At 37.2% G+C, this 14076-nt stretch overlaps 1 protein-coding gene across 1 annotated transcript; it reads left to right on the top strand.

Annotated features, from left to right (window-relative positions):
* The first annotated feature begins 402 nt into the window (after positions 1-402).
* On the top strand, positions 403-13459 carry LOC145482592 (uncharacterized). Its single transcript, XM_081461194.1, has 13 exons — positions 403-728; positions 2049-2123; positions 2772-2821; positions 2938-2991; positions 5067-5217; positions 5666-5748; positions 6664-6747; positions 8093-8183; positions 8774-8852; positions 9130-9236; positions 9871-10145; positions 10867-11449; positions 12058-13459. The coding sequence occupies exons 1-13, from the start codon at positions 554-556 to the stop codon at positions 12303-12305; spliced, it is 2055 nt and encodes a 684-aa protein (XP_081317320.1). The 5' UTR covers positions 403-553; the 3' UTR covers positions 12306-13459.
* The last annotated feature ends 617 nt before the right edge of the window (positions 13460-14076 follow it).

Below are 14076 nucleotides of genomic sequence, written 5' to 3'. Positions count from 1 at the left end.
GCAGTGCAGTTCACGTGTAACACCAGTGCAAATTACACATTGTATTTCTGGATTATGATTGACTGAAAGACACTTGGAAATTTGCTAAGCCAATGATATCACGTAAAATGATGACGAAAATTTTGTGCAGAAACTTTGAAAAAAGTTTTCTCGAATGAGAGTAAATGGCTTCAATTAAGTTAGAACTTCCGGCACTTCCTCCACGCGAATTTTTTCATGTTTATATTATTAATAAGTAATCATATAGTTTTTTTCGTTCAATTTGGATTTAATTTGCACGAGTGACTTTCTACAATCTAGCTCTCCAATCTTCAGCTCTTCGGAGCTGCTGCAAGTGGCTGCCCCAGAGAAAAGCCGCTCTAACTAGACATGGCGGGCGCAGACTCATCTTGAAAGTGAGGCTAGCCGCCATATTTGTTGTCTCCACGTCAGCTTGGGCAACTGAGTGGCATTCAAATAAAAATGTTTTGAACTTTTTCTGCATGGATGAATGGAGGTGAGTGATTGCGTGGAGGTTATTTTTACTCAAGCTACGTGCTAAACGCCGATCAAGATGTGCAACAGGAGAAACAAACCGATTTGTCAAGGAGCTATTCTGTTCGCTCTCGTTGGAGGTTTGGGGTACACAATGTATTTGTATAGCAATATTTCAATGGATTTAGAGATTTCCAGATCAGAGACCGACAAGTATTTCAAGCAGCAGGAGTCTTTATCTTCCCAGCTTCAAGGTGTGTGTGTGTAGTTTTGTTGTGGATTAGAAACGCAAGCTTTTAAAATAATATTGTTCAGCTTAAATAAATTACTAGATATTTTCACTTCACATTTCTTTTACAGACTATTGATGTAGATTTTATGTTCAAGATGCAGAAAATGAACCAAAACCGTAAAATTACTTGAGTTGTTTGTAAATTTCGGTTTTTCTTGTTTTTGTTTGGAATTAAGCTTACACATTTTCCTTATGATGAACCTGTTGTACATTGTTATGCGGAAGACCAGAGTTCAACATGTGTTTGGTACATTCCTTGGGTTTTGTTAGAGTTACTGTTCTTACCATTAAGCTTAAGTGAGATTAACTGAGTAACTCCTTCACTCTGTTTCTCTCAATGACTAACGTTAAAGTCAACAAATTTGAAGGGATTGCAGGTGTCTAACACATTTGATTTTGTGACTTCATAGCTCCATGTGAATTAGAAAGCCGATGACAGTCTCTAGAATCGTCTTTCATTTACAAACATTAAAAAAAGCAATCCGAAACAGTACAGACCCTACCATGACAGAGAGGTGCATTTACCATGACAGTTACTTCTTGTCTTGTTCCACGATGCAACCACAGGGACATTATTGTGTGTTGAGTCCCAACAGTTTTGAAAATGTGAAATTTTGAATTGTGTGAAAAAAAATAGCTCAAAATCTGTCTTACAGGTAGTTTTAGCATTTTGGCTCTGGAGTTGATTCATCCCTATAAATTGTGGAAATTTCATCCTGGGTTGTACAATAGGCATTTGAGCAGTTTTGCGTCAGCAACAGGTTTTTTTGCAATCTCTGGTGAGAATTAAATGGTGCATGCCTTTTATTTAAGTGTGGAGAAGCTCATTTGATGCCATGTATCACATGCAAGAAAGTAAGAGTAGACAATGAAAGTGTAAAATTTGTAGTGCACAAATTCCATCTGGATATGCTTGAATGTACATTACAATGAAATTACCCTTATCACAAGCCTTAAAATTACTATCACAACTTTACTGACCAAAAAACTAAAATTGTTCCCTCAAAATTACTATATCATAATTTCAGATTTTAATGAAAATGGAAAATGCTTTACAAGGCAAATAATGTCTTAAGTTTGCCTTTAAAAGCAGTAACAGTGTCCTCAGACTTGATGTCCAAAGGAGGAGCATTCAAAAGTTTTGGAAATGCATATGTGAAAGACTGATATGTAAAGGAACTCACTTACTGGCTGTTTATAAAATCTAGATACCTTTTATGTCCCACACCAAAAAGATTAAAAAGGGTGTATTTATGGTGTATATTATTATTATTTGTTTCAGTTGTTTATGAACACCGCGCTCGGCTGGAGAGGTCACTACAGAAGGAGAAGACAGATCACAAAAATACAAAGCTGGGTTAGTTTTTGTAGTTACTGGACTTACGGTTCCTAAATCTGTGATGCAGAAATTCTTCTTTGTGTATATTTGAACATTTGTGAAGGACAAAATTTTTGCAACGACAAACTCCTTATCTCCAACATGTGCCCACCAGTTCTTTGAAGAATAAGCTCAAGGCTAACAACTGGAATTTCATGGTTGGCACTAAGCTGAGCCAAAGCATTAGTGACATTAACTTTTAAAACTTTAATTGTGCTTAAATAAAAGTTGTCTGTCTGTCTTGTATACTGGGCAAATTGTCTCAGGTAAAATAATTTACAAGATTATTATAGGCATAGCTGCTTCTTGCTAAAAAAACTGATTTGATCAGATGCTGTGTTACTCACTTGTTTTGTGAGCACAACAAATACCCAGTAACTTGTAAGTAAGTTTTATTTACAGTTGAATCCCATATATCTTGAACTCTCAAGGGGAAGCAAAAAAGTTCAAAATGGCATGGGGTTGAGATACATATAGCTGATGGTAAATGACTGAAAATGTGTGTTCAAGGGTAAATAGTTTGAGTTTGATATAGCAGGGAGTTTCAGATAACTGTGTTGATTATAGGGAGGTGAAACTGTGGTATTGTATTAGTAAAGCTTATTGGTTTAATTTTCTTTTCTACAGATTTTTCCAGAAAGCTAAATGATTTTATGTTGAATATAACACGTTCCAAGGTGATTGTAACATTCCTTTATTTTAACTTTCTTCATTGATTTTACTTGATTTTCATTTGTAGTAAAACTATATCATCCAAGAAATCATTCACTTTACTGTGGTTATTGTTTAACAGCATGAAGCCATGAACAGGTTCAATTCACTAGAGACCCAGTATAATATGCTTAAGGTAGGTAATTGTTGCATGCTGTATATTTGTGTTACATTCAACATAGTTGTAAGTGGAACATGTACATGTACAATACTTATGTGGTACTGTATGTACTGAGTGGTTGGATCTTGCTCACTTGCTAAATTTCAGTTGTACGAACTGTCTACATTAACTAGCTATCACAAGCTCTCCAATATGACTGGTCTTTTTTAGAAACTAATTTGTACTTTTTTCCCTGAAACTCACTTTTTCCTTTTACTTAATTTGTAATTCTAAACAAAGAGATTCCTTGGAAAAGCAACTAGTCATATACTGAATAGTATTGACTACTTGTAACTGCAATGTATTTAATAATTTTCGTTTTCAGTGGAGTGGCAATCACATCAAAATGAATAATTGTTTTAATTAAACACTCTCATTGCCAAAATGCCTAACAAACAGTTATTGTACAACATCTGAGATCTTTGGTTTCCACAAGTGGATGCAATTTGGCCACTTGAGGTGACTTGAGTTAGTTCTTTAGTCTGTTATTTGTCTTTGACTTTCTTTTGCTCAGTAAATTACCTACAGTTGTGTATATCATCCATCTTTTGGTTGCACAACAGATATAACTGTTTATTAATTACTTTGAAGCTTGAAAATGCTGCAGCCAGTCAACAGTTGGAAGTTAATTTTTTGGGGGATGTATGTTGGAATGAAAGTGAAACTCAAAAATAAATAATAGTCAACCAAGGTAGAAAATTACTACCACAGAGTTAATAACAACCCCAAATTTAGCAAGATAATGATGGGTAATGAACTACAAAATTGAAAAGCTAGCACTGTACTTTTAATTTATAGACTGACATGCTCTTGTGGACTTTTAAAAAAATAAACACAAATTATTTGTGTCCCGATTACAGGGCTGTCATTGAGTTTTGAAGCAGCCGTTGCATGTAAGTTATCACCCGTAGCAGTGAAATATGTGGCCCATGGCCACGTTCTGAAGACCCGAAAGGGCCTGAGCATCTAGGGGGGTCTGGGGGCATGCCCCCCAGAAATTTTTTGAGCATGAAACCCCTAGAAATGCATTTTCCTGCTTTCTAGGGCATGGCAAAATGGCAATTTTTCTAATCAAAAATGCTGATAAAACAGAGTGATAATATGTTATAGTACATCATCAGCAAATAGTGAAATAACATCTTTGTTGCACCAACCTATGCAAGTGGTCCTTATTTTAGTACTGTTTGTTTTTCACAGTGCATAATTTCAAATTCATGCACCTTAATTTACAGAGATCAAATGAATAAAGTTATAAAATATCTCCAACAGACCTGAGTGTTCCTTGTTTAAAAAAAACATAAATGACAGTCCATAATCAGCAATATGGTTTTATGTTTGCTAACAGTTATAATAATTCGTTATTATGGTCATAAAACAGGAGTGAAACCGGAAATAAAAATTATAATAACATCTCTACATTACCAAGCTATCTTCCCATTAGAGGAGCTCAAATAAGCTGGATCAGACATTGAACATCTCTTTCCATTACAGTGGTAATAAGAATGAAATGCTTTACCATTTCTAGACTCGGGAAATTTTTCTTCCACTCTTTGTAGCATAATACTCAGTTCTACAGGCTGCCCATGTGCGGCTGAAGTACTTGCTGTACTTGAAGCTCTGATCGCTGGTACTTGTCGACCGCCTCGACCGGCTGTTTTGCAGTAGCGCATTGCGTAATAAGTTTTGCTGCTTAAAATGGCGTCTAAATGTAATTCATGACGATTAAACAAACTGAAGGTTCATCTCCAGAGTAAAATATAAATAGTAGAACCAAGGAGGCAAGACACCAAGAAACAGTTATGTTTATTTCAAAAGGGAAATGTTTAAAAATAAATTTGGTAAGTGTAGGATGTTCGTACCATCCATCGACATCTTCACCCGTAACATCAAGTGAACTCAGCTGTAACAGGTATTACGGGTTATGGCCCTTAATGACAGCCCTGCGATTATACCAAACATTCTGTTTCTTCCATAATTATGTTAGATGCTAATGAAAGGTTGCAAATGTCTTGTTGCACCTATAATATTCATTCTTTTTCATTTTGTCTCAGGCCCAGAATAAAGAGCTAGATACAGATTATAACCGTCTTCGACAGCAGCACACTCGCCTTAGCTCAGAGCACAGTCAGTTGAATAGTGAACTAAAGAGAAATTTTCAGCTTTACAAAGAACAGAAGACCAATGAAATAGCATCACTTGATGGTAGGTAGATTTGCATCTTATTTTGTCACAAGTTTATGTGCAATAAATACCTGACATATCATTAGTTTCACATGTAGCTTTTCTTTTGTAACTTTTATTTTCATCATTATCTGACATAATCCTGTTAAGTTCCCACCTTTTATAAGCATCCTTTGAATGTGTCTTTGTAAAAATATGATTTCCTCATATATCCCTTGTCCCCCAAAAGGTGTCAAATAGGGAACCTATTATTGTTACTATTGCATGTTTACAGGTTAATACCGCAGATAAAACAGTCCTTATAGAGTCTATATTCAGGCATACCTCTCAGATACCTACACTGTAGTTGTAGTTTGTTTTCAGATGTTTGTGATTGCTTCTCCAAATTGTTTAATTCAACAGTAAAACATGCTGTTCACACCCTAAGTAGAACTACCAGGCCTCAGACATTGTTTTTTTTTTTGTGCAGAGGAAATCAAAACACTGAAACAACAGGTAGTTCAGCTAAGAACACATCTCAAATCTAAGGCAGATGAGGTTGAACAGCACAAGGTTTGTCTAGTATATATAACCCGTGCACAGATTGCATGTTATCTTCATGGACATTAATGCTTATATTTTAGGGAAATACACCCCCATTTTTTCTGTATACCCCTGCTACAAAGTCAGGTAATTCATGTTGCAATGTCACCCCAGGTCATAAATCAAGCATGTGGCTTAGGAAGAAACATAAGCAAATATAGGGCTTTGTACAGTTGCGCTAACTTCTCTGGCAGTTTACTCTCTTAAATGGTTGATGACCTCCTCTTTTCTTTTCATAGATCCTTTCCTTTACAGGTGGACCATTTGAGATTTTGAAGGGCTGGTGGGTGATTTGGTACAGGCATGCATTTTTTTTAACCCTTTTATGCACTAGAAATTTTGTTCTTGGGATGTGTGTATGCATGGTATTTTTTTTCTGCATATAACATGCTTTTCTTCGGCTCACTGAAGGTGTATTCATGAATGTTTTTTTCAGCAGTGGCCATATGCATAAGTTTTCTTTTGGCGCAAGCATGCTTGCAAGATACCAGTATTTTTTTAAAATAACTCCCCTCTTCAAAAGTCCAATGGTCCACCCCTTACTGATTTTCTCCATTTCAACAAGAAACAGAGAAAAATCTGTATTATATGTGAGAAGTAACAAATATCTTGCCTTTTCTGTCCTCATGTAACCAAAGTGTTCTTTAAATAATTCTTTTTCAAGGCCTATTCTACATGTACTTCAAGGAATGATATCAGCTGGAAATGGTTTCTTTAGTAGGCTTAGTTGTGTTGAAATGAGTACATTTATGTGATTTAAATGTTGGTATTGTAAACTAAGGTCATCTTAAATAACGAAAGCTTCTAAATAATGGTCTTCACTGCGCCATTGCTGGGAAGCAAGATAAGGGTGATTTTTTTACTGTAATTGTTTGTTTCTGTTAGTCTTCCAGCTCTCGGGCATCAGCGGTAAATCAGCAATACCAAGAAACAATCAGAACTCTGCAGGAACAACTTACATTCTATAAGGTAAGGCTAAAAGTATGAAAAACTGAATTCAAATCTGTGTAAAGAAGACTGGTGATTGCTAATGTTGGGCAAGGACTGTTGTGATGTTGTGGTGTAAATTTGGTTTTGGTTTGGAATTTTTCAAAATAGTTTGCATTTTATTTTCCATTATGCAATAATCATTAGTCAGTGTGATCTTAAACAAAGGAAAATGGCAAGGAAAGCAAGCAGATATGTTAAACTTTTAGATAAAAATTAGGGTGAAACCACTTTGCAAGCAATTATCAGTGGAACAAATTGCAGCTTTATGTATGTGTTATATATGCAGGAACTATTCTCAACCTTTCTCTGCAAACCAAAGATGAAATGACTTAAGGTTGCCATATACCTTCAGAGATGTCTCGTGTCCAAGTGATGCAGCATGTTCAGTTTAAACTGTAGAAACCTAAACCTCTATATCAAATTAAAGCTTATAGGGCAGGCTATCAAACTATACAACAATTTTTGAAATTTAATGATTTCTACAATTTTTCATGACCTCTAATTTCGACTGTCCGAATCACCTTTTGAAAGCTACAAGTCAAAGGAAATTTGTTCATCTGCCCTCAAATTTGAACGGTAGCTAGTTTAACATATAAACAACAAAAAGGTCTCTGCAAATTTTTTGATTCGAAATATTGTTTTCTTCAAGAGCAATTTTTGTGTGATCGCTCCACATTTTGTTAATCCTATTTTGCGAATGCTTTCTAACTTTTTACTGCAATTGAATATGGCAAAAGGCAGGCACATTTTTGGGGGCTTTGGGTCTGGAAACTATGGAACAAAACTTTGTTTTTCGTTAATTTAAAAATTAACGAAAAAACAAAGTTCACTTTGACTTGTAGCTTTCAAAATGTGATTTGAATGCTCCCATTTAGAGGTCATGAAAAGTTCAATAATTCATTTTATTTCAAAATTCTTGGTATAGTTTGATAGCCAGCTTTAAAAGCTTTAATTTGATATGAGGGTTTAGGTATGTGCAATTTAAACTGGACGTGTTACATTGCTTGGACGCGAGACACGTCTGAAGGTATGTGGTAACCTTAATTTTGGGTGGCTTAGAGTATGTGAGCCATTATCAGTGGCTAATCTTCTATGTTTCTATTGTTTTGTAACTGTGTGTTGTTAGTGATGAACCTGCCCAGCAAGCAGCCATTCCACTATAAGTTGCCCATTATTAAAGGCTTGAAACAGTGGTCAGTGTCTACTTGTTTTTCAGAATTGAAAAGCCTATTAACTTTTTCTTAGGAATACAAGAGCACATGAAGTGCTGTGGCATATCCCAGTTTATAAATTTGACCTTTTTTCGTTTTTTGATGATGTTCAGGAGAAGCTCAAAAAGGCGCAGCTCAATAGGGATCAAGCAATCAAAGGTGTAGAACAAGATGAGGGCAAAACAACCGCAAGCAGACGGCAAGGTGATCAACGAGACCAAACAACCAATTAGCTTATGTCAAACTATCCTGTAATATCACATGGCATTACTTATGAGTATACTCCTGTGAAATTGACACCTGTAGTGATCAGGGTGCAATGAGAGGTGGTTGGCAGCTGGATAACTATCTTCAGTATGGATACAACTTCCATCTGTTATAGTTTGCCATCTTGTTGCATATCAGCATGGGTCCATTTTGCTGAAAATACCACATTGTGATGCCTTGTTACATTTCCTGTGATTGTTTAAGTGTATGAAAGAGACTTCTAGCATCATTGATGTTTTGTTCTTATATTGATATAGAATTTGGTGTACATACATTGTATGGAGAGAACAATTTGTAATGATGGATTCACCAAGAGGGAACTTAGTTTGTAGGGTTATTGTTTGAAATAATCATTAAGTTATTGGAGCAACAGTTATTGTTAGAGTGAGCCAGGGTGAGCTTGTTTTTAAGTGAAGAGTGAAACCACAAGTCAATTGTGTAATGACTTCATTTGATTTTCTTAAAAAAGCTTTGTTCTTTGGTGACGATTGATTTGTAACTGTAGTAAGTGTTATTCAATTATACAGCTGGGAATTCGTTGGACTCAAATAAAGTGGGGGTTGATGACCAAGAAGAAAAGCAAAACTCACAGCAAGAAAAAGGACTGTATGTAATATTTCTTTGTAGATTTGTGCTGCATAGCTCTCAAATTAACTGATAAAAAATGTTGAAACAGTATCAAGCACTTTGACCATGCATTTGGACCGTCTTTGTGTGGAACGTTCTTCATTACATGATTAGCGTGTATTACTTATCTTTGCTAAGCTAAATTTCGTCATGAAAAATTATTAAAAAATATTGTATTGACTTGGGAAGCAGTTTTCAGGAGCTCCCTGTGACTTGCCTCTTCGTGATGTAACTGTGATTGATTCCATTATTACAGTCATCCAGGTGTTGGTAGAAGTGACAATAGGCATGCTGTAAAAGATACACCTCAGGAACGCTATCATGGCCAGCGATATGTACCCACCACAGCCTCAATAGTTACTGGTATGTATGGAGTTAATACGGAAATACTGTTACCATAATACTGCTTTGTAAAATTGTAATTAACCGAGCGGCCATGGACCATCCTGCTTCAAGTTCAATTGAGCTTTCCTCGTTTTTTAACAGTTTTTTTAATGTTCTGTTCTTTAATTAATGTGAAATATATTTCTTTTGACCTTATTAAAGAGTTCGCTCGAAGCGAGAACTGAATGATTATGTTGCAAAAGACAAACTTGTCTGGACATTCACACAATATTTACGCGTCGCGCTCGCCTTACAACAGGTCATTTTATGATGATTTATGTGAAATTCCCACAAGCCACCTGCTAATAAATTATGGCTAATCTAACCCTTTGTCTCTTTGTGAAACACGCCTTTTGTTTTAACGAAAAACAGTGTAAACTTACCTTTCTTAACAAAAGGAGTTGTTTTTTTTAACCGTGGAGTTTTAAACATCAAGCTTTTCTTTTTTGCTCGGTGACTTGCTTCAAGTTTCCCGACTCTGGACTCTTCGGCTAGACTTACTTGTAGAATCACACAACTTTTGATGTTTTATTGCCAGGTGTAGGACGTTGGGTGTTATGCGGTGTATTACAGAACTTGCAATAGTGAATTGTTATTTTCCTTGTTCCAAAAGATTCTGATCAAGATGATAAGAGCAGACAAGCTGATGAGAATAATAACGGGAACAAACAAGATATTTATGACCATGGCTACTCAGATCAAAGACGTGACAGTGATTCAAACAGAGAAGAAAGCAAAAGAAATGAGAATTCACGGAGAGAAAACGAGCAAAGAAATGTTCCTTTGAGAGACAGCAGTGAAAATAGACGACTTGAGGACCGGGACACTGGAATCCAAGTTGTCTCACCAACTGAGAACAGTACAAGCAAGTGGGCAAATATTGTTAAGGTAAACTTCTCTGATTATTCCGTTCTTTGACCATGCTATCTTGAATGTGTAATTGTTATTTATCTTTTCAGTCCTATATTGAAAAGGTGAAGGGTAATTGCGAAGAACAGTTCCCGAAAAAAACCTTCCGGCCGTCTGTCGACTGTCGTGTATTGGCGTCGCACGCTAGGAAAAGAGAAGACTGCTCGCAGTTTAATAACACGAGAAAGCATTGCACAAATCGCTATTTCACTTCACTCGTTTTCCTAGATAATATAATTGTATGAGAACACTTTATGAGAATTTCTCAAAGAATTTCAGCTGTGTTCTAAAAGTTTCCAAAGATTGTTTTGATTTCCAATCAATTTCTGAATTGCTCCAAATCTTCGGAAGATTTCTACGATCTTTCAAATGCTTGCTCTAATTCTGAGGTTATTTCCGAAGTTTGTGGAACATTGGCTGATTTTTGACTTAGATCTGTAGATATCAGTCCTGAGCAACTTAAGCCCTATATTCAAGTTGGTTCAATTAACTAAGCCTTTCAATGAAATACCGCGTGTATATTGGAAATCACAGTGCGAGCGCTAGGTCTTGGCTTTGGGCAGCTTATTTACCTTGATCAACTTTAATTTGATGATCTTACTGGATAACACCTCTACAGTGCAAAAAGTCCCCTCTCGTCCCTCCGACACTTTTAAGAGTTTTAGTGCAACATTCTTATTGTAGTCTTTGCGTTTCACAGGCCGCTCAGCAAGGTAATGCACCCGAGGAAGGAAGAAAAGAAGACCATGACAAAGGCGAAGAAGAACAAGGAGAAGAAGGGAATAGGGGTAAAAGAAGCAAGAGATCGGTTGATAACTACATGCAGGAGGTAACCGAGCCTTCTCGACTGCAGCAGAGAGACATGCAGAGCTACAACCAGAAACAACCTGGCGGGGAGGAGATGGGAATGGATAAATGGAATGATAGACCTCTGGCTCAGAGACCAGGAAACAGTGATGTCAGACTACAGGAACCGCAAGAACAGTATCAACGCAGGGATCCAGACAATCAACAGCGAGAGACCATCGACAAGGATGAAGAGGAGGATCATGATGAACAAGATAGTGACTTATCACGCAAGAATATCAACAAACAAATGGCTGAAATGCAAGAAAACTACAATGAAAAGCTAACAAAAGAACAACAACAACAACAACAACAACAGGAAATGCAGATTCTTCCTCAGGAACAAAATAGTGATGCAAGAGGGAGGTCAGTGTACAAGCATGTGGCTCCTATACCTGCTGTGCACAGACAAGACACTGCAGACGAGCAATCAGATGGTAGGTTATTTTGTCAGGAAGTATCCTCTTCTCTACGTGCTAGGTTGATCGTTGGTTAAGCCCTAGACGTGCTCGCAAGTGGAGCTGAGAAAGCCGAGTTCGACTTGCGAGAAAAATGACGGGGACCCGGAGTCCGAAGTACGCGAAGAAGAGAAGCGCCTTTGAGAAGTATAGCCAAACAAACGCCAGGATCGTCTTGTCACCGCGTAGTAATCATTCTTGCAATATGTGGAGTAAAAGATACTGTCAGAAAAAATTAACATGATTTGGTCAATTATAACAGAGTTCGAGACAAACTTGGAAACGCCAGCTTCATGTTTCAAGTTTGTTCACGTATTGCCGCCACTGTTCTACCAAGATTTCTTCGCAGCTGTGATATTGGTAGTTGTACAACACTTTGACATAGTATTGTATGATTATCTGTTGTACTCCCTTTTTATGAGTTCCTGTCATATAACTGACTAGTTTTGTTCTGAAAGCCAATCTATTATCAGTCTGTTTTTTTCCCCGACTGTTGAGTTGTTGTTGTTGATGTGACAACTGGCAAACCTTTTAGTAATGGTAGATAGCGGTGACGTGATCAGTTTGATGTTTTTCTTCTTTTCTAGCTGATAATGACGATGAAGATGCTGATACTGAACAAGACACTGAGGAAGATCCTGATGACGCTGATGAAGATGACATCTTGGAGCCTCGAGATTCACCACAAGAACAACAACAACAGCAGCAGCATCACCGGCTGCCTCCGCCAGATCTCAGGCCAGTGCAGGCTCAGAGACAGCCTCGTGAGGGAAGAACCTTTGACAGAGCATTGAAATCTGCTAATTCTAACATTAATTATAGACTAAACGAGTGATAAGAACCAGAAAATTAATTTATTTTTAGGAAGGGTTAAGTATTCCTTACCTAGGCACGCCCTCTATTGATCTAATAGTGACAGGAACGGCAAAAGAAAAATCCACAACACAATATCATCAATTTCACTTGAGGGGTTCGCCTCTGCTGATCTTGTAAGCCGGTGTTGACAGAAAAGAAAGATCGGTTTAATCCTTGTGGAATTCTAGAGTTTAACTTTTTGGAAAGACTATGCAAGTGTGTATATATTAATCATCGTACAGGCACTTTCAGTATCTTGTTGTACAAGATGAGCAAAACATACTTTTAATAATGTGACATGGACGTAAGTCATCTTCGCGAGTTTCTCCTTACAGTTTATCTTGCACGCCTCAGTGAACGCATTCGCGTTCAACTCAACCCCAACTAGGGATCTAATTACTGTATCATCGTACACGTGAAATATCCGTAAGAATTCACATACTGCTATGGCGTTTCCTTTGGAGGCCCAGTGCTGGACTCCGCATCAAGCGGGCCCTGGCCGGGGTCATAGCTTTCTGTTCTTGGGCATGACACTGGGGGAGTGGGGATGGGGAGGGAATGTAGAAATGGACCACTAAGCTCGAACTCAGAGTTTTACCTTACCTGCTGTATTGTGCAAAGGAAAATTACAGAAAGTGGTAAAATAGGAATTTTGACGGTATCCTGAGCTCTGAAATAGTTACCAATATTCTACAGGGATGGTGCGAACTTCATAGTTGTAAAATAGTAATGGTTGTTAGATAGAGCTTTCTGCCTTAAAGCGTTACTCTGCGATTCCTTAAAGGAGCGATGCGTGATGACAGAAAAGGCGAGATGTTTCAATAATCCTTTGACCATGGCTCATTAGATGTCCTTAGGAATAAAGAAATTACTGTTAGTTTACTCAACGCAACGGTTTGTAACGATAAACTCAAACGTGTCGATATATTTATTGCTAAGGAGAAGCTGGAATTAATACTGCGTGTTTAACATGTAGGTAGATTATAGCAAGTGTCTGGTTCGGTAATCGTACGAATCGGGGGTAGCTTTATTTCATAAATTAATACATTTAGTATAGTACCACCGAATTTATACTGAGATAGCGAGGTAATATGTAGTAAAGCGAGAATAAAGGCTTTTACCATTTTATTTCTAGCTGGAGTTTGTGGACGGAAAAAATTCAATCGCCGCGAAACAAGTGAGGGATGCAGCGCTGGTGCCGAAAGTTTTACCTTTACCTTGCTAAACACGAGTGCAGTAAATGTAGGCGAATCGTTATTATTCCCAAATACCAAGTACAATTCCTCACACTACAATGTCGCCATAGATAAGACCAGAAATGTACAAATGTAGCATTCAATCAAGTTATTTTAATTACATTTCATCAGAATCTTTCGGACGCCAAACGTTGAAATTTCTTTTACGGGATTAAATATTTTATTATATCTCTCACTTAGTACGCGCCCTGTGATTGGGCCAATTAAGGACGTTCGCGCGAAAATTTTCTACTCGATAGATTTTTTTAAACTTCTACTGCGGACAGATAATGATATACTTGTTTCAGAAATGAAATAAAAATTGGGGGTCACCGACCTCGTTTCAGAGATAAAGCGTGTGGAAAACTAGTCTGATTTTGATAAATTGGTGCGCGTAATTCAGCATGGTGTGCAGGGCTTTTAGGTTAAAATATCAAACTGAGATAAGTCAACAGAGGCAAACTATCCTAATAATATTTTGTTTAAGTGAATCTGTGGCGTTAATAATTCCAAACT

The sequence above is a fragment of the Orbicella franksi genome, chromosome 3 (genome assembly GCF_964199315.1).
Source record: "Orbicella franksi chromosome 3, jaOrbFran1.1, whole genome shotgun sequence".
NCBI lineage: Eukaryota > Metazoa > Cnidaria > Anthozoa > Scleractinia > Merulinidae > Orbicella > Orbicella franksi.
Note: the sequence above shows the minus strand (reverse complement) of the source record. Positions and strands in the feature narration are given on the sequence as shown.

Excerpts from the sequence above, each read along its gene's own strand:
- LOC145482592 (XM_081461194.1), top strand. The coding sequence starts at position 554 with ATGTGCAACAGGAGAAACAAACCGATTTGTCAAGGAGCTATTCTGTTC. Across the intron at positions 2,124-2,771 it reads TCACAAAAATACAAAGCTGG|ATTTTTCCAGAAAGCTAAAT; the intron begins GTTAGTTTTTGT and ends TCTTTTCTACAG. Across the intron at positions 2,822-2,937 it reads TGAATATAACACGTTCCAAG|CATGAAGCCATGAACAGGTT; the intron begins GTGATTGTAACA and ends ATTGTTTAACAG.